The sequence below is a fragment of the Ambystoma mexicanum genome, chromosome 3p (genome assembly GCF_040938575.1).
Source record: "Ambystoma mexicanum isolate Mex_15411 chromosome 3p, UKY_AmexF1_1, whole genome shotgun sequence".
Classification (NCBI taxonomy): Eukaryota; Metazoa; Chordata; class Amphibia; order Caudata; family Ambystomatidae; genus Ambystoma; species Ambystoma mexicanum.
In genome coordinates, this window is record NC_090925.1 from 208,596,669 (window position 1) to 208,614,781 (window position 18,113).

An 18,113-nucleotide genomic window follows, 5' to 3' on the forward strand; every position below is an offset into this window, starting at 1 on the left:
CGTGAAAATTAGGGTAGTGAACAAAGCACTCACCCAAGCTGGGAAAGCATGGAGAAACAAAACAATCAGTGCTATCCTCGCACACTCCCCTAACCCAATATGAGGTGAAATTGTCCAGAAGACTAACCTGGTGCTGGACAGCTTCTACTGTGACCAGGAAGTAGAATGCTTGCACTTAATATTAAGGTCCATACATCTGATAACCATCTGAAGCAATCCAGTCCACGGATGACACACTGCACGAAAAGTCCCCAAAAGGTTTGCAAGGGACCTGTACCTGAATGACACAAGAGTGAAAACTACTGTAGGAATTTCCTGGGCTCCGCTGTGCCCCAGCTCCATCGAGGCTTACTTCAAAGCATGCCAACACAACAAGGAAACTGAGGTTCCTGTTCCTTGAGTGATCCAAAGAAACAGCAAGTAATCCTCTCGAGAGCAACACCAATAATGAGGAATCTTGAGTCTCCGGATTTATAAAAATAAATGAAACCAAAGCAATAGAAAAAACATTATTAGTCCAGGAGAGTTGAGGGGGGGGGGGGGTGGGAAGAGCGCCCCACTGGTCGGCTAAGCCGCCGCACCCGGTCATACTGGGGTCCAGATCGGCCGTTCGGTTCTTGGGGGGTGGGGGGGACTGGGGAGGAGCTCCTCCTCTTCAGTCCAGGAAAGGTGGGGCAGGGCTAACAGCAGTACCAGAATTGCTGAGTCCAAATTGACCAACAACATGCAGGAAAACAGCTTGACACCCGCATTGCTGTTTGTTGGTAGTCCTTGCAGGCACTTAGGGCTCCCGCTGGCTGGAGTCAATGCCAGCAGTGTTTCTGGGCCGTGTGCATGTGCTCACTCTGGCAGGAGAGAGCCAAGAGGCATTACCTGCTTGTGGCCGCGAGGATAGGGAGGGCCACTGTAGTCTTTGCGGGCACTGTTGGCTCCCCCTTGTGGGAGCGGATCATGGTTGGGCATCAGGGAAGCCGATGTCTGGGAGTGTTTGATGGCCCTGGGTGCCCGTCTCTTCCAGCTTCTTCCATACCGGTAGCAAGCTTGGCCGCTGTGGCAGGGGCAAGACTGTGTCCTCTTTATCCCATGCTCCAGCTTTATTTTAATTTATATAGCGCATAACAGAGCCCGCAGGCATAATAGCTCTTACAACAGGACTAACATAGGAACATAGAGCAAAACAGGAGGTGTAAAGGCAGAGGGACGAGAGCCAGGTAATTAAGAGAACAGTACTGTTTTCCGTCCTTGGTTAAAGGTGTGAAGCGCTGCACAAGCTCTCAGGTCCAGAGGCAGAGCATTCCAAATTTTTGGGGCGGCATGCAGGAACGAACCACAGGCTCAGACTGTGGGTTTCCAAGAGGTAGGTATTATTGGACCTCAAGGTTCTTTGAATAGGGAGCAAGGAGACACATTTGGAGAGGTATCTCAGGCCCTGGCAATACAGACACCTATGTGTGATACACTGTACTCAGAAAATGTTTCTCCTAGAGACAGGAAGCCAGTGTAGAGCTTTCCTTGCCGCAGTCACATGATCAGTTCTACAAAGCCCTCCCCACTGCATGAACGGCATTGTTTTGTATTACCTAAAGACTGGTAATGTCTACTTTGCCAATACCTAATAGGAGACTCGAACAATAGTCCAGTTTGGTCCCTATAACAGCGCGTGCAATGGTTGGACAGCTGGTAACATTAAACGAGGGACAGAGCTGGGTAAGTAGTTTCAGATGGTACGCAGTACTGGAGACCAGACTGTTTACTTGGGCCTTCATAGTGTGCTCTTTATCAAAGTAGACCCCAAGAGTCTTGACCTTGGACTGAGTGACAATGGTACAACCTGCCACACTAAAGGAGCTATATTCTGGGCTCAACTTCCAAAGTTGTGCTGAGGTAACCAAAACCATCACTTCAGTTTTTGTGTTTTTGAGCGCAAGCTTGTTAACTCGCATCCATAGTTGAAACAGTTCATATTAATTAATCAAATTAATGGCATCAGTAGCATAGTTTTCCATAAGAGGCGTGTCGTCTGCATAATTGGCAAATATATAATGCCTGCTTCATACAACTGTTTAAACAGGGGGAGCATAAAGATGTTAAAAAGCGTAGGCAACGAGCAAGAGCCCTACGAAACCCCACACACTACAGTGAAATCCTCAGCTCTGGCCTCATTGGAAAAAACCCTTGCCCGGCGATCTGCAAGGAAGGACTTCAGCCATTCGATGACTGTGGGGGAGAAATGTGCTGTGCTGCATAGTCTGTCGGTTAGAATGGTATGATCTACCAGATCAAACACAGCGGATAGATCTAGCAGCACCAGCAAATATGTCTCAGCTTTCTCCATAATCTTGAATATGTTGTTTTTAAGATCTAGTAGGGTTGACTCTGTGCTATGACCCCGTCTGAAACCTGACTGTTTCTTCCCAAGAAGGTCATGTTCCAGGAGAAACTCCTGAATCTGTACCTGTGCTACTTTATCCAGAATTTTCAGTATGTATGGCACGTTAGTAATGGGCCGGTAATTACCGGGCAAACTAGGGTCCAAAGAAGGTTTTTTAATCAGGGGAGAGATCCAGGCCTGTTTAATATCCCACGGAACATAATTTTCCTAAAGGAGGCATTCACAAACTTAGTAATTAGGGGTACTAGCTGTGGTGCACAAGATTTAACTGCGACAGCTGGGCAAATGTCCCCTTTGCAGTTTGTGGGTTTAATCATCCGTAAAATGACTAATAGGTCAGGCTCTGATATGGGATGACATTTAAATTCAGGGCAGGCCTCCTTGTTAATCGAGGGGGCCATAATGTTATGAACTATGTCTACTACTTCCGGACAAATATTTTTTTTAAATGTTTTTGTCTTTATTTATTTTTATTTGTGTTTGGTTACTAGCACCTTTTGCAAAACAATCACACTAAGCAAGAACAAAGAAGAAAAAAACAGTAATAAAAATGACTCATATGGTACACTAAAATATCAATAACACATTATGATAACAATAATAAAAAGAAAAAGAGTGACAGAAGAAACGTTTTTTTACTTTATCCATTAGTGCGTCCTGGATGGTCTTGCACCACTTTGAATCTTTCACAGTATGCAAGGCTGGTGGACATGGGGCCTTCAACTCCTTAAGAATTTTGAAAAGCTCTTTTGTACTAGAAGCTGCTCCTGAGATTCTTGTGTCATAGAATCTTTGTTTAGCTTCACAAATTGCCCTCTTGTGGGTCTTAACAGCGAGGGAATAAATCATTTTATCTTCACTGGAATCATTTTTTTCAGGGCCTTTTTCTTTTCCCTTTTCAAATTGTTAATGTTAGCTGAATACTATTTTTTATCTGGTTGCTGGTTGCTATTTTAGCAACTGTGATTTCATAGAGGCCACACTATCGACAGCTGTTTCCAATGTGTATCAAAAAGCGATTGGCAGCTCCTCTGCAGATTGGGAAGATTTTGAATAGCAAAATGTTCCAGGGCAGCAACTGTGATCTTATGAAGGTTTCTATAAGAAACACAGCATTTCTCATGCCTGGTTTTGGTAGCAATAGGTATGGACATAGACCAATCTACCACATGATGATCAGACCAAGGACATTGGTTGTTATCTATATTCTTGATGGTATTTTTTGAGTAAGCACCCAACCCAAGATCCTCCCTTTAACATGAGTGGGCTGGCTGTTATGCTGAGTGAAACCAAGGTCAGCCGACGTAGCCTTAACCATCATTGACATAGCATCCGACACATCCATAAAACCGAGGTTGAAATCTGCATGAATCAAAATTCTTGAATTTGTTTGAGACTCAGCGATATCAGATCACCCAGATGCATGAGAAAATCTCTCATACTGTATGCAGGCCTATAAATAAGAAAGATGTTGATAGGGGAATTGTACATCCACCTCAAACTTTGCCCAGCGCACCTCTCACTCTAAGACAGTAATGCTCTAAATTTCTTGAATTTGTAAGGTTTTATCATAAATCAAAGCTACTCCCCGCCACTTGTATTCATGCGGTCTGCTCTTAGAATGTTAAAACCTGCAGGCACCGCTACTGAGAGTGCCAGGTCTGCAGCCTCATGCAGCCAAGATTCAGTAATGGCGCATAAATCAATGCGCTGAGTGTTAATATGATCGGCTCCCGCTAAGGAGTGCTTGATGAGGATCTCGTGTTCAAAAGCACACATTTAAGTTCTCTACTATGCCCAGATATTTGCACTGCAGTTTGCGCTGGCTCAGAGCCAGCGAGGTTTGCAGTGTCCACCTTAATAGCTCCTACCATGGTAACATGAGTGAGGTAGGTGTCAGAGGCTGATACTGAGCTATACTTCCCTCTGTTCTCTGCGCCACCAAACGTGCACAATGTCTGACAGGGAGCCCATAATACTGTGAGAACAGGAAAGTATGGGGGAACAATGACCTACCGCAGTAGAGCCAGAATCTGTGCCTCGCAGCAGACCAGCGCAGACTATCACAAACGCGCCGGCACTAATGCGCTGACAACGAAGTAAAGAAGTCTACGCTCGCTGGGAGATGTAGTTTTACTAAACTACAAAAAGTTTGTCACGTGGCTGGCAGTAGTGAAATGAACTGCAGAGTCATGGCAATTCCAAAAAAACGTGGTTTCTACGCAACACAGTTCCGGTAGTAGCGAACTTCGCCACACTGGCAGCATGGCAGGGACATGCTGTGTCCCTTTGATGTGAGGGATTGCGGGGGAGGGGAGAGTGGATCTCATCCTCATCGCCAATTGTGTTACCGGGGGACCGGCAATAGTGGTGAGGGTGATGGGTAGGGCCCATCTCAGGACCTGCTACTGGCCTGCGCTGTTTGACAGCGGCCTGCATGGATCGGCATAATCCAACTGTTGAGTGTCCGACACTCCTGCGCTGTTGAACACGTACCTAAAAAATGTTATTTCCTCTTTCAGGAACTCTCACTTTTCCCGATGGATGGTCAAACCTGCAGTCTCCAACCTGCTGAGCACCATCTTGAGGCGACGCATGTGTTCCTGCCTGTTGCTGGCGTGGATGAGGAAGTCATCTTTGACATTTAGGACTCCTGGGATGCCCTGTATTACCTCCTGAATGGCCTGCTGGAAAACCTCTGCCGTTGATGAGATGCCGAAACTCAGTCTTTGTTACGCTCACCTGGTTCCTTCAGGGGCATCGATCGGACCCGGACAGCTGTGGTCTCCACCAACGTGATGCGTAGTACCGAGATGACTGTCTGGACTGGCCCGCCTAATCTCGTCTGCTTGATCCGTAGAAATATTCTCCTGCAAGTGGAGAAAGGGATTTAGCCATCCATGGATTTTAGTGATGGCCCCATCCCACTGTTCTCGTTCTCCCCTCTTGTCACCTCCGATATCTCCTTTAGTAACCTCACCTTATGTTTTTAAAAGATGAGCTCTCCATCCTGCATGGCATGCATGGGCGCGTAGATACCAGTTACTTCACTGGTTTTGAGGGTGCTGGAGGAGTTCCGGAGGAATATTGACTCCGGGGTTTATAAGTTCAAAGAGTTCAATATGTCCGATGTGCACTCTTATTCCATTCCCTTGTTGAATTGCAACTGGTTCAAAGAATATTGCCTGGAGGCAGCTGATGGCGTTCAGGTAAGAGTCTGTATTACCCAACACTGTCCGGTATAAGTTGCATGAGTTTAACCTGTTGTTTTCTCCCTTTATAGGTGCGGCAAATGAAGGTGAGGCGTATTAACGGGTAATGCCTCCAGTAGTAAATCAGGTAAGCCTATGATGGTAAGAGATTGTATTTGTCGGCTCTCTTGGCTCACCTTGTTGTTTCTTTTGTTTTTTTCCCCAGGTGCTGGAGTTCGCCGGATCGAAAAATCCTGTGAGGGCTGGTGAGTATGGCGCGGCACTGCAGCTGGCGATGCGACACGTGCAGAAATAATGTCCTTTTCAAGTTCGAAGAGGTGATGGATCCGGAATTAGGTAAGGATTGAAATAATGTCGTTGTTCTAACCTTTCCTTCTTCTTTCCTCTTTTGCTAGGAGCTCAGGATTCGAGACAGGCGTGTCTGAAGACTGGATGCTGACTGCAGGCACGGTGAGCGTTACGCTGCTGGATACAGAATAACGCGAAGCGTGTGTTGCTGATCGTGCGTGGTTTAAATAGCCTCCAAAGTAGTTCCAGGTAAGAAGTTCCCCAAAACCACACCCGAGTAAAAAATAGTCCCTGTAACAAAATAGTCCCATCCAAGCCTCACGTTGGCTTGGATTCAGTTGCAGCATGGTCTGCATGAGGTAAGTAATGTCTATGAGCCTGGCGCCTATGGCGCCAGGACTGATTCCTATTATGAGCTGGTGCCTAAGGCGCCAGGACTGAACCCAGACAGCCCCTAGCTGGGGCTGCTGGGGTTTTAATAAATATCTGGATGCTTGCTCCCGGGGCTGATGGGCTTGGTCCGGATGCCCGGGGGTAGGCGTCATGACAGTCTCTTGTATCGGTGTAGGCTGGGGCTGCTGGGGTTTTAATAAATATCTGGATGCTTGCTCCCGGGCCTGATGGGCTTGGTCCGGATGCCCGGGGGTAGGCGTCATGACAGTCTCTTGTATCGGTGTAGGCCCAGGTGCGTGGAGAAGGTAATGATGTATCCGAGAGTTGCGATGTAGTTTCAACTGGTGGTACCCAGCATTTAAGTCAATTTTCAAAAACGCTTTCGACCCCATAAGGTCCGTAATGATTTCATCCAGCGTGGGGGTGTTGTGCCGTTCTCTTTTGATTGCTGCATATGGTAGGCACATGTCAATGCAGATTCTTATTTTCACCGGCTGCTTCGGCTTCTTTGTCACCACCATGGGTGACACCCAAGGCGTCGGCCCTGTGACTTGTTCAATGATTCCGGCCTTTTCGAGTTCTCGTAGTTCCTTTTCGACCAGGTCCCTCAAATGGAATGGGGTCCTTCTGTGGCGTACTGCCCGAGGCTGTACTGTCTGGTCGATGTGAAGCTTTGAGTTTTCCTTTTAAGCATCCAATGCCCTTGAGGATGCCCGGGTACTTCCCCAGGAGACTGGAGATGTCCGTTGAATCTGTGACGTCGCAGATGAAACGGATTAATCCTAGGTCTTCCCCTGCATCCCCACTGAGTAGGCATTCAATTCCTGCATTAAGGATGTATATCTTTGACTGGAGGACTCGGTCACCCCTGCTTAGTGTCGTTCTGAAACGTCCTTTCACTGGTAGTGGGGTCTTGCATCCATAGGTAAATAATTGTGCGTCAGTTGGCATGAGGCCAGGTCGGGGACGCAGCATTTGGAACATTGTTGCCGGCATTACGTTTACTGATGCTCCAGTGTCGTTCGTCATTTGCGTCTCCTGGCCCTGTATGGACACAAGGCTTTTGCGTCTTGTCTGTCTCTTCGTCGACTCCGCGTCTCTGTGTTCAAGTGCAGAAATCAAGTAGACTTTCCTTCTTCTCGTCCGTCCACTTCTCGCATCCATCGCGGGGTCACCATCGTCATCACTGGATTCGTCGGTTGACGAGTTAGCAGTCTCTACGCGGTGGGTGTTTGCTTGCTTCTTCTTCTTGGGGAGGCCTTTGTCTTGTTGCGGTTGGGGGCGTTGCGGCTGCCCTAATGATCTGCAGACACACGCGTAGTGGTCCTTCTGGCCACATGCCCCACACGTGGTTCTTTACGCTGGCAGTTTCTTCTTCCATAAAGTGCACCTGCGCACCATCCACACTCGGTGGGCCCCGGGATCATCGGTTGCCACCTTGGTGAGTTGTTTGTCTCGTTGTATCCCTCCCTCGGTGGTTGGCGTTTGGCGATTTGAGCTATTACCGCTGTCGTCGGCACCAGTTGAAGCTTCTGTAATTTGGTGCCCATGTGCGCTGCCCTCGCGTGTGCCAGCTCTGTTTGACGCCCATATTCAAGGATTCTTGCTAGGGGAATACCTTTCTTGCCCTACACCATTCTGCGCAGTTTCTCGGAGTGCATACCGTTGATGATCTGGTGCCTTATCTCTTTCTCGACGTTGTCGAATTCACACGAGAGTGCACATTTCCTGAGTCTTATGTGGTAGGCATTGAGTGTTTCCTCATCCATCTGAACTGTGGTGCAGAAGATGAAGGTTTCGTAGTCCGGGTTCAACTGTGGCATGAAATGTGCTATGAGAGCGTCTTTGGCCAGTTGGTAGATGTCTGCACCATCGCCAATGACCAGTGTGTTGAAGATGCGTAGGACGTCATCATCCACGTTGAGCAGAAGGTGTGACTTCATCTTCCTGGGTGTTGCGATGTCCTTGCAGTCCATCGCCATCTCAAACTTCTAGATCCACAGCATCCAGCAGGGTCCTACTGACGATGGGTTGGTGTAGGGGTCGAAAGACCCCAACGCAGCTGTGGTCCCACCCTGAGGTCGAGGGGACGGTGCCGTGGGCGTCAGCGACGCAGCAATTCTTGATGGTGTGCCAGGCCTAGGTGTGGAAAGGCCAGTTGCCATGATGTCTCGGTGCTCTCGTTAACACAGTCGGGGTGTGGGAACGATGGGTCTCTCCTCACCTTTGTCACCTTTTTGTTGATGGGGCACTGACGATCCAGCCAGCTCCACTTCGTTGTACAGGTGATGTAGTGGTGCTTCTTGTGACACCTGGCTTGATGATTGATGAGCAGGCGAGCCAAAAAACATTTTTCTCAGCTCCCTCCACTGTCTGAGTGTGCTCTGTGGATGGTAGAGCATTGTAGGAGAAAAAAGAGAAAAACATTTTTGTTATTTTTTTTTTTGGGGGTGGGGGATGGGTCCCCCCTGTGTCTCCAAAAACGTGCCTTTGCCGTGGGCTTATGGGCCGAGTTATGGCTTAGGAAGCTGCTACGCAAGTCATCTGTCCTTCGTCACCAGTGGTATGTCCCTCCCTGCCGGTGCAGCCGGCGGAGGGAGAGAGTGTCAGGGCCTGCATACGGGCCGGGCTGGGGAACTGAACAAAGACACGACACGCTTTGTGTAGCTCGTGCCCGGAACTGACTGCCATCCGGCATGGTGGGCACTTTATACAGATGCGCCTTACGTCACCGCGCTTGCGGGACGTAAGGCGTACATAACAGCCATGTGTCACCGAGTGGTGCTCATCGTGCCGCAGCCAGGGGCTGCAGGAACATACACGAGGCAGGAGTTGATGCATTGACTGCCGAGCAGGAAGCCGGTCTGCCCTTTTTTGTTTAGGTCACATGGTGGCGCACTGTCTGACATGTGGCATGAGCCCTCGGCACAGGCTCTAGTCACAACAGGCACACCAACAATGGCCTTGATCGAAAAACCCAAGTTCCAAAAGCAGCAGGAAAGGTTCCCGAGCAAACAGTATGAGCAAAGGCTCTCTCGGATGCTAGTTATTGCACATATAGCTGTTTCAGAAGTGCGTGTCTGCTGGTCTCTGCTGTCTTTCTTTCTGCGTTGCCCGAAACCCACAAATGGTGCATGCTTTCCATTGGCCATGCCGATGGTACGCAATGACATTACACATCGGCCGGCCTAATGGGAGTTGTAGTGAGCACAAGCGCTACAGCGCCAAAGTCACTAGGGAAGGCAATACCGGACACTTTTGCTGACAGCCACTTTCACAAAATGCATTTTGTTAGTTTTTAAAATCACTTTTTTGGCTGTAAAATGCAGATGGCAAGTTGGGGTAAGGTGTATTGAAGGCCGGTTGGAGGTGTAAGGGGAGGGTGCGGTCTTTCCCGCATTTTGCGCTAAAGAAAGTGGTAAAATCGGAAAAAATAAATATATGTGAAAGTGTAGGGGTTAGGAAAGATTTCTCTTAGGTGCAATTTTCCCTCCATTTTTGGACCCCTCAAACTTTTGGCTTTTGTTTGGCTTACCTAACCTGACTTTTTCCAGTGAAGCACAGCCTTCATCTGCACTCCTGGGCTTTTGCTCATCTGTTATGGGGAAACCGCACGTCCTTCAGGCTATCAGTACTCGGAAACTATGTTTCCCTTAGTCTTCAACTATGTTGCCATTTCTTGGTAACTTTGTATCTATGTGCCAAGCACCTTACAGTACCGCGCATAGGGGTCATTTTGTTTCTATGGCCCTAGCAACCCTCTAAGGATTTTTTGGTGATTTACAAGTGTGCCTAGGATGAACTGGTGGCAGCAGTTTACTTTTAAAGTATTTTTACTTCTTTTTAATGAACCAAAACGTGTTTCCTGTGTTTGGCTCAAGATTGTGGCCAGTGCCGAAAATGGCTGTGCCAAAAAGTCTTTTGTTTTGTCCTTTGGCCATTTTGTCCCGTTTCCTTCCCCCAAGTCGAGTAATCGGGTATTCCTTATTTGGGCATGTAGCAGCCCACGAAAACTGCATCTTTTGCGTGCTATTGCATGTCACGTGTGCTAGTGCCCAGGACGAGGGTAGGGTCTGTATACGAGAAGGGGTTCTGCATCCATCCCAGGTCGATCAACTGAAGTTCACACCGAACTACAGGAGGAGTCAAGTATCCTGAAACGAAAAAGCAGACCTGTGGAACCGCTGAAGACTTGCTAGAGGTTTGACAACCTGACCCTGCTGTTGTCCAGTCGGACCCCTGCTTTTGCATCAATCACAGAAGGCCTGCAAAGGCGCTTCAACCCTTTGGAGTAGCGGGACCAGCTACCCTCGGCACCTCCTGCTTACCCTCGAAAAGAGCCTCTACGCAAGTGTTCCTGGGCCATCCAGCGAACTGACCAGCTCGAACCTGGGGTATCATATAGAAGCGCAGCGTCCCGAGTTGACACTCGAGACTTTGGGAATAGCTAACTTGTGGTCTTGGCCCCTCTCCCGCCAAAGCTTGTAGTCTTAGCTCTTCTGGATCTTGATTATTGAGAGTGCGCCACGATGCAAGCATTTGCAGTGCCTGTGCCATCCTGCTGTGGTGACGGTCACTGTAGGAGCCTTGCATAGCTGTACCCTGAGATGTGCTGCACTGGAACTGTCTTCCTTTATTTATTGAGAGCTGAGAAAAGGCTATTGTCCCGCCATGAACGATCGTCCCATTCCGCAGCCGCTGAAAGCGACATCGACGTGTTACAGCAGGGGTTAAACCTACAAGCGATCTGGACTAAACTGGCAAAGTTTGGCCCGGACTGTTTCGAGGGTCGGTGAGTATTTGAATCACTTAACGGTGGCCCCCTGGCACAGCCATTGTTCTTTACGCACGAGAATCCCCGAAAAGATACTCACCTTAGCTGGGCTAGCCTGCACTCCCTAGCTATTTCCGAAACTCTAAAGTCGCTCTACCTGCAAGGGAAGACCCTCCTCGAATGATAGGACTTTATTCATCACCTCAAGCCCCTTCCTGAACTGCTACAGCTCCCTGAAGATGACCCGCTTTTGCTTTTACGCACAACAGTGCGTTGTTAAAGCACAAGGCTCCCCACTTCATAGGGCTGGACTGCATAAGTTACAGATTGACTCCGTAGAACTGGCTAATGTGATATTTGTGTTAACTTACCTCTTCTGTTGCAGTTTGGCGAAACGCATTTGTATATACAGTAAATAGTGTATGGCGTGTGTAGTAACTCTTTATTATTACTGTGGTGGTTTATCCGTGTTTAGTTATAAGGCCTATAACAAATGTATTTTTGATATTCTTGTCTAAAAGTAATCTGTGGCGTTTTACTGTGTGTGCTCGTTGTGGACATCCGATCACTCTCACCCTTCCTGAGACTTGGTCTTGACTGCCTGCCAAGCTACCGTAGATTTGTCTGGTTTGTCGAGAAGGTTCCCCTGTTCCACTAAACTAGGCTGGCCTCTTAAACCTCTGCCCACCAGGTCAAAGTTTAGAAATCGATCTTAACAATAGGTCGGCAAGAAAAAATGCTGCAACTTTTCATAGAATCCAGCGTGCGTATAGCAGCAGTGGACAGGTCGCCGGGACCTAAAAGTTATTATTGCACTGCAGCTTTTTAAGGATTTGGAGGATAATGTGCTTTTGGGGTGGAAGGAGCAGTTGTGTACATTCTTTTTATGCTCCTGTGCCTAATCTCTTGCAAGCACGTTTAGGAATTGTGTGCTTTGGCTTTTCCCTAGAAGGTTTACTCTCGGAAGTGTGTGTGTGCTTTGCTATTTCCTGGTGCTCCAAGACAGCACTAAGGTCTGAGACATTACATGCTTTCCCCGCATAACTTCAGCGATGTGACATTTGCTGTCCTAAACTGTAAGAGACTCTTATGGCTGCTCCTAGGCCACCTAGCTTCAAGCAGCTCCTTATGGCCATCCAACCTCCACCCGGCCGTCTCAGCACAAACGGTAGATAAAAGGATCAGATGGGTCATAGAGCATGCAGGAATCGTTGTAGTAGCTTTAACACTCACTCTTCTAGATGGGCAATAGCTTCCAAGGCTTTCTCCCTGCGGGACAAATTCGAGGATATTATGAAATCGGACATTTGGGCGGGGGACTTGATTTTTCAGATGTTCTATTTTAAGCTAATTGCAGAATTGGTTTCATTGGTTGTGAGCATGCTTTCAACAATCCTAATACTCGCCCCTTAGTCCTTAGCCCCATTGAATATCGACTTCTGCCATACTTTTAGTATTAAGGGAGTTTTCATTCTATTAAACTCATAAATGCGAGTATTATTCCCATCCTTATTTCAGCAGAGTCCGTTATTGCTTAATGCTCTGTGGATGTTGTGTCAGTCCTTGATGCTATACTGAACATGACTTTGTCTAATTGTTTAATGATGTTTGATTATTCTTCTGTATCAAGGTGAGGAGCTGTTCGAAACCTGTAGGAATCCTCACTTCCCTCTCCCCTGAATCCTCTACTCAGGTGGCCAGGGAAAGGTCATCGGCTTTGGATCCTGACCCTGGGGGTGGATATGAGAGGGAGGATCACTTGGGCGGAGGAGACTTGGGTAATGGAAGGGAGGGTGTCTTTAGGTGAGATGCGGTATTGCCCGTTTCCATTCCACAATGAACCCTCAGTCCATGAAGCCTTTATAGGGTATTGTCAAAACCCCTCCCTTCCTTCTTTACCAAACAAACCTCAGGAAAAGCATCCCTATAAAGGCACAGGGAAAAGAACAAAAAGGAGTACATCTTCTTTTATGGGCAGACGAGACCCGCATTCACCTCCTCTGGGTAGATCAAGAAATTGACAAAATATATTCTACTCTTTCCTGACCTTCATAGATTACCCCTCTTCCCCTCTGTCACACATTGCACATATATCCCATTTAGGTTCCTTTAGAACTGAGATGAGGGAGAGGTGGCTAGGAGGATTGCACACTTCCACCTATGCACACCACTTTGGTACTGGGACAAGGAAGAGGACTGTAGAACATCAGTCTGAAAGTCAGGCCTCTCCCAATGGTAGAGTTAATTGTAGTCGGGCAAAGGACTTGCACCTGCAACCCCGTAGGAGGCTACAGGTGCATATAAAAAGGGAGTGACCCACATGAGAGGAGAGAACCAACCTGGGAAGCCAGGGTGCTGTGGAGCTGGCTGGAGAGAGGAGTAGCCGGCAAAAAAAGACGCTGGTGTCTGCAGGACAGCGGGAAGGATGCCGAGGCTGGAGAGAGTCGTGAGAGAGTCCAGAGCCCTGCAGAGCTTCAAGCCGTGTGTCCCCAGCTGGAGAACACAGAGGCAGCAACAACGTCAAGGAGAGGCGACGAAGGCTCGCCGGTGCTCCCGTTGTGAAAGAGGGGTGCGATCGAAAGCAGAAGAGGATCGTGCAAGCACCTGCAGGAGCTGCCCCATACTGGTGAGTGGCGGGGAGAGAGCACTCGTCCCGTTGCACTCCGGGGGCTTAATCTGGGACAAAGAAGGGGACGAACAAATGAATGCATATAACGAATCGGTCTGGAGACCCAATGGACATTAAGTATCGAGAGAATTGGCAAGTATTGAATATCAAAATAAAGAGAAGTTATGCACAAATGAAATGAAAATACAGCACGAATAGAGAGAAAGTGATGTGTATTTACAAACGGAGTAAAATTAAGGAAAAAGCATTCATGAACAATGTGAAAGCGAAAAGCTAAGTGAAAACCAGTAATGAGAATTGGTGAAACATGTGAAAGGCAAATAAGAAGCACTATTGGTTACTGTGAAAGCAAGGTGATAACAAGGAGTAAACACAGCAAAGTGTGAAAGGCACGTATTGACAGAGTCAAGAGACTGCCAAGAAGAAACAAGTGCAAATGGACTAATGTCACAAGTGCAGGAAGGAAACATATGGTAGGAAAGTAGTCCAATGAGAATCAGTGAACATTATTAAATGCCAAGGGATATCCGTTGCGTGACCTGTGATGGGTGGACCGTGTGATCAGACCGCTTCACCTAGACCGAGTAACCCCTACTTGGAATGGCCAAGGAAAACAAGGAGACTGAAGTTGTTTTGTTTTGTTTCATCAGTCTGGAACTGAGAAGAAGAGAGAGAGAAGAGCCAAGTGGATGGTGAGGAAGCCTAAAAGAATACCATTCGTACTGAAAGCTAACAAAGTTGAATTAACTGTGAACTGTGTTGAACTTGGAGAAGGGAACCCTGAGGTGGTTAGGAATTGTATTGAACTTGGGGACGGGAACCCCAAGGTTGTTTGGAATGTTGTTGAACTTGGCGAAGGGAGCTCCAAGACCTTTTTGTGGAACTGTTTTGAATCTAAGGAAGAAGAAACTGAAAACATACAAGGAGCTGGAAGAAGCTCAGAACTTTACTTTGAACACTGTTTCTTTGGGTGCTGACATCCCTACACATTTGTATAGATTTAGTTGTGAGGGCAAGCATAGGTTTTGGACACAGACAGACTTTTAAGTTGAACTTTGCAACACAGACTATCCTCAGTTTCTTTAGGTAGGGAAATCCCACGTTACCACTGGGCAAGTTAGGCCTTACTCCATCCTGACATTTGAGAAATAAAAGCTCTATTTTAGAAAAGTGGATCTGTTGTCTGTGTCTTTCTTCATGATGACTTCACAGAGCCTTAACCTTCTTGAAATTGGTGGCATGAGTGCTTGTTTCTGGTTTGTCCTGATTGAAAATTGGAGTGTTGGCTGCTTTTTCTAGTTCCATGTTTTATGTTGGGCATTGGCAATCGGGGCTCTCTGATGACTCTCAGCTGTTGGGTGGACTAAGGTTTGGTTAGGTGCTGGTCTCCACAAAGATAGAGTGGTAAGGGGACAGGTATGAGGTCATGGAGGACTAAGCCCAGAGATTCGACAGAGGTTTTTTAGCTTTAATGTTTAAAAAATCCCAAATGCAAACAAAAGTATTGAAGGGAACATGTGTTACTGGGACATTTTTTTTTTAATTGTGCTTTGTTACTGAAAAAATAAGTAAAAGTGAAGCATAACAGAAGCCCTTGTGTCTTTAATAGAATTTCAACTCCCTTTAATATTCAAGTTTGGGAAAACTCTATTCTTTTAATGCGGTGCACACTGACTGTAGACAAAGTTTTAGAAAGCAATTCACCAACCCCCTAGTCCAAGATTGTCACAGTTTTATGGCATCTTCCGGGCCAAATACTGAGAACCATGACCAGATGGTTCACCATAACACAAGTTTCACATGTAGTGAAGATTTTACAGTAATGACTATATCACAATTTGTGCTGTGTATCTTCATGACATTTCACAATTAGTGACATAACATTTCACAGTTACGGTTATCTTGTTAAAGTGCTTTGTTTCACAAAAAAATGCACCTGTTTGTTAGCACTATTAGTGATATCACTTAGCAACATGGTGACCGTAAGCTTCACATTCAGTGAGCCAGGATTTCACAGGGAGTAAGTAACCACACATTTCAGAGTTAGTAAAGCTATGTTTAGCAATTGGTGTAGCCTTTTTCTACAGTTGTTAATGATACTTTTCTTAATTAGTTAAGGCACATTTGACAGTAAATGACATGAGATTTCACAGTTTGTGACAGGTGATTTAAATATTAGAGGTGCCTCATTTCACAGGTATGACCTAATGGTCGCCTACCCCCTCTCTGCATATATTACCCACTCTATCATGCCTTCCCCTTTCACTTTTCCTCTCAGACCTCTCTTCTTTCTTATAGGTATCCTGTAAGCAAGAGTTTCGTTTGGAGTTGAGGCAGCTGCTATCTCGTCCGCTACTACAAAGGGATGAACCTCCCGGGCCAGATGACGCGCAATTTCAGCAGCTGGACAATGAACGAACCCCTGAGTCAGGAGACATGAAAAGGAGGTGAATGAATAAACATATGAATGAAGAAATGTGTATAGCACGGTACTGTCTGCTGTGTTGTTTCCTTTCTGAGGGAGAGGTTTTGGGGATGATGGGGATGTGTGTGAGGGGTCAGCAATGAGAGGCAGACACAAAGAGAGATCATTCTCAACATTAGTCATTTTTATAAACAATGGGTTTGGATAAAGGCCTAAGTTTTCCTATCCTAACGTGAATGTCCCTTATTATGAAAGTAAAACTAAAGCAGGATCACTTTGTGTCTACACTCAATATGAACCCTGCACGAACATCAACAAGCAAACAGTGCAAGGTAAATGTTTCAAAGTTCAACTTGATAGAAAAGTGCAACAACTCAGACATATAAGTTCAGCTAAAACACTTCTTGTATCCAGGGGTGTCTCCCTTCCCCTGGATTATTTCAGGTAAATTATTCAGTGTTCTTGTATCAAGACCAGTCTCTTAAAGGCATTACAAATGTCTTGCACCTAATACTTTCCTCAGGATGATAAAACAAAGGTTCCTTTCAAAACGCTGTTAGGGATCAGGCAAAGACAAGTCTTTACTACTTTTCAGAATGGCAAAACAAATGTCTTTCATAACAGTGATTCAAGTATGACAAAAGGCATGTCTTTTCAAAGCCTCTCTTTAACAAAATGTTCAATTGAAACAAGAACTTAATATGACCAAGTCTCTCTTCAAAACACACCAACATAAAGTAGGTTTCCCAGTACACTCCCCTGCCAGGAAATCTCTTAACTTCAAATGAAAACTCTTGATATCCTGGTGTACTCTCCTGCCAGGAATCTCTCTCTTTTCGGTTCATTTAGATCCCCTGGTGTACTCTGCTGCCAGGTTGCTCTTCCCAAAAATGTTTCACTACCTGATACCCTTATCAGGCTTCTCTGCAACATTCACTATCCTCTCAGAAATTTTTATGACTTTAGTTAGCAACCATTCTCCCTCATACTGGCATCCCTTATATGAGGGGTTTTTCAAGCTCCTTCTGTCAACCTCTTGTATAATTTCTCTTGTCATTGCTTTTTCTTGGTTTGCTCCAACTGACATCTAATGTCAGGAGAATTGTACAAATCCTGCCCCTATATTTCTCTTACAATCTCTTTTGGCAATGTTGGTTACAGGTTTCTCCCAACTGACCTCTTATGTCAGGAGAAGTGCACCTAATGTGCCCTTGTTGTTTTTTAAGCACTGTCTTTTGGCTTAGACAATGCTGGTCACAGGATTCCCCCAGCTGACATCTCATGTCAGGGGAATTGCACCAGATTTGTCTTTTCCTTTTCCTTATATTTGGTCAGTATTCAAAAGTACTTTCAAAATTCTTTTCAGCAAATATACACGTCCTGGGGCCCCTTTCGATGTTAGGCTGACTCACTGGTTCACCGTGCGTCAGCTGTGATGTGCTTGCAAGGGGCCAGCTTCCTCTTCTGGGAAAAGTATCTTTAGCTCTGTGTCAGCTCTCCAAGCCTTTGCCACCAAGACCTGTGCAACAGTATAGGATGGCGTCTCTCCTTCCAGCCCGCTGCACACAGTCTGCTCTCACTCTCCTGGAGTTCCTCTCCTCCGGTGCTGAGAGACGCCATCTTGCTTCTGGCGGGCACTCTCCTTCTCCCCATGGCTCTCCGTGGGTTTTCCTCTGTCACTGATCACGCTTCCAACTTCCGCGCACTCGGCAGCCTTCCTTCTCGCTCTTGCTTCGTTATTTTGGTTCCCCTAGTTGTCCTCTCTGCCACAGATGATCTGGGGGCTTAAATGTCCCACGTAATTGACTATGATGATAACAATTAGACCGCACAATGTTTTCAAATTCACATTTCCTCCACATGAACTCCTTATGCCTCCTCCTTTTCACAGTACTTTAATCTTTCTGGGGCTTGGAGTTCCAATAAGTTTCAAATAATATTTGATCACATTGTTGAACAGTTGTATTTGAAATGCAATCACCAAAACCATCAGATGTTTT

At 46.5% G+C, this 18,113-nt stretch overlaps 1 protein-coding gene across 3 annotated transcripts in view; it reads left to right on the forward strand.

Annotated features, from left to right (window-relative positions):
• The window catches only part of LOC138580266 (WD repeat-containing protein 5 homolog), a 943,811-nt gene that overhangs the window by 312,738 nt on the left and 612,960 nt on the right, over nt 1–18,113 (forward strand). For all 3 annotated transcript variants that reach the window (XM_069650661.1, XM_069650662.1, XM_069650664.1), the window contains exon 3: nt 15,987–16,135. In XM_069650661.1, the coding sequence (XP_069506762.1) occupies nt 15,987–16,135 (149 nt within the window). The remainder of the gene's footprint in view (nt 1–15,986; nt 16,136–18,113) is intronic.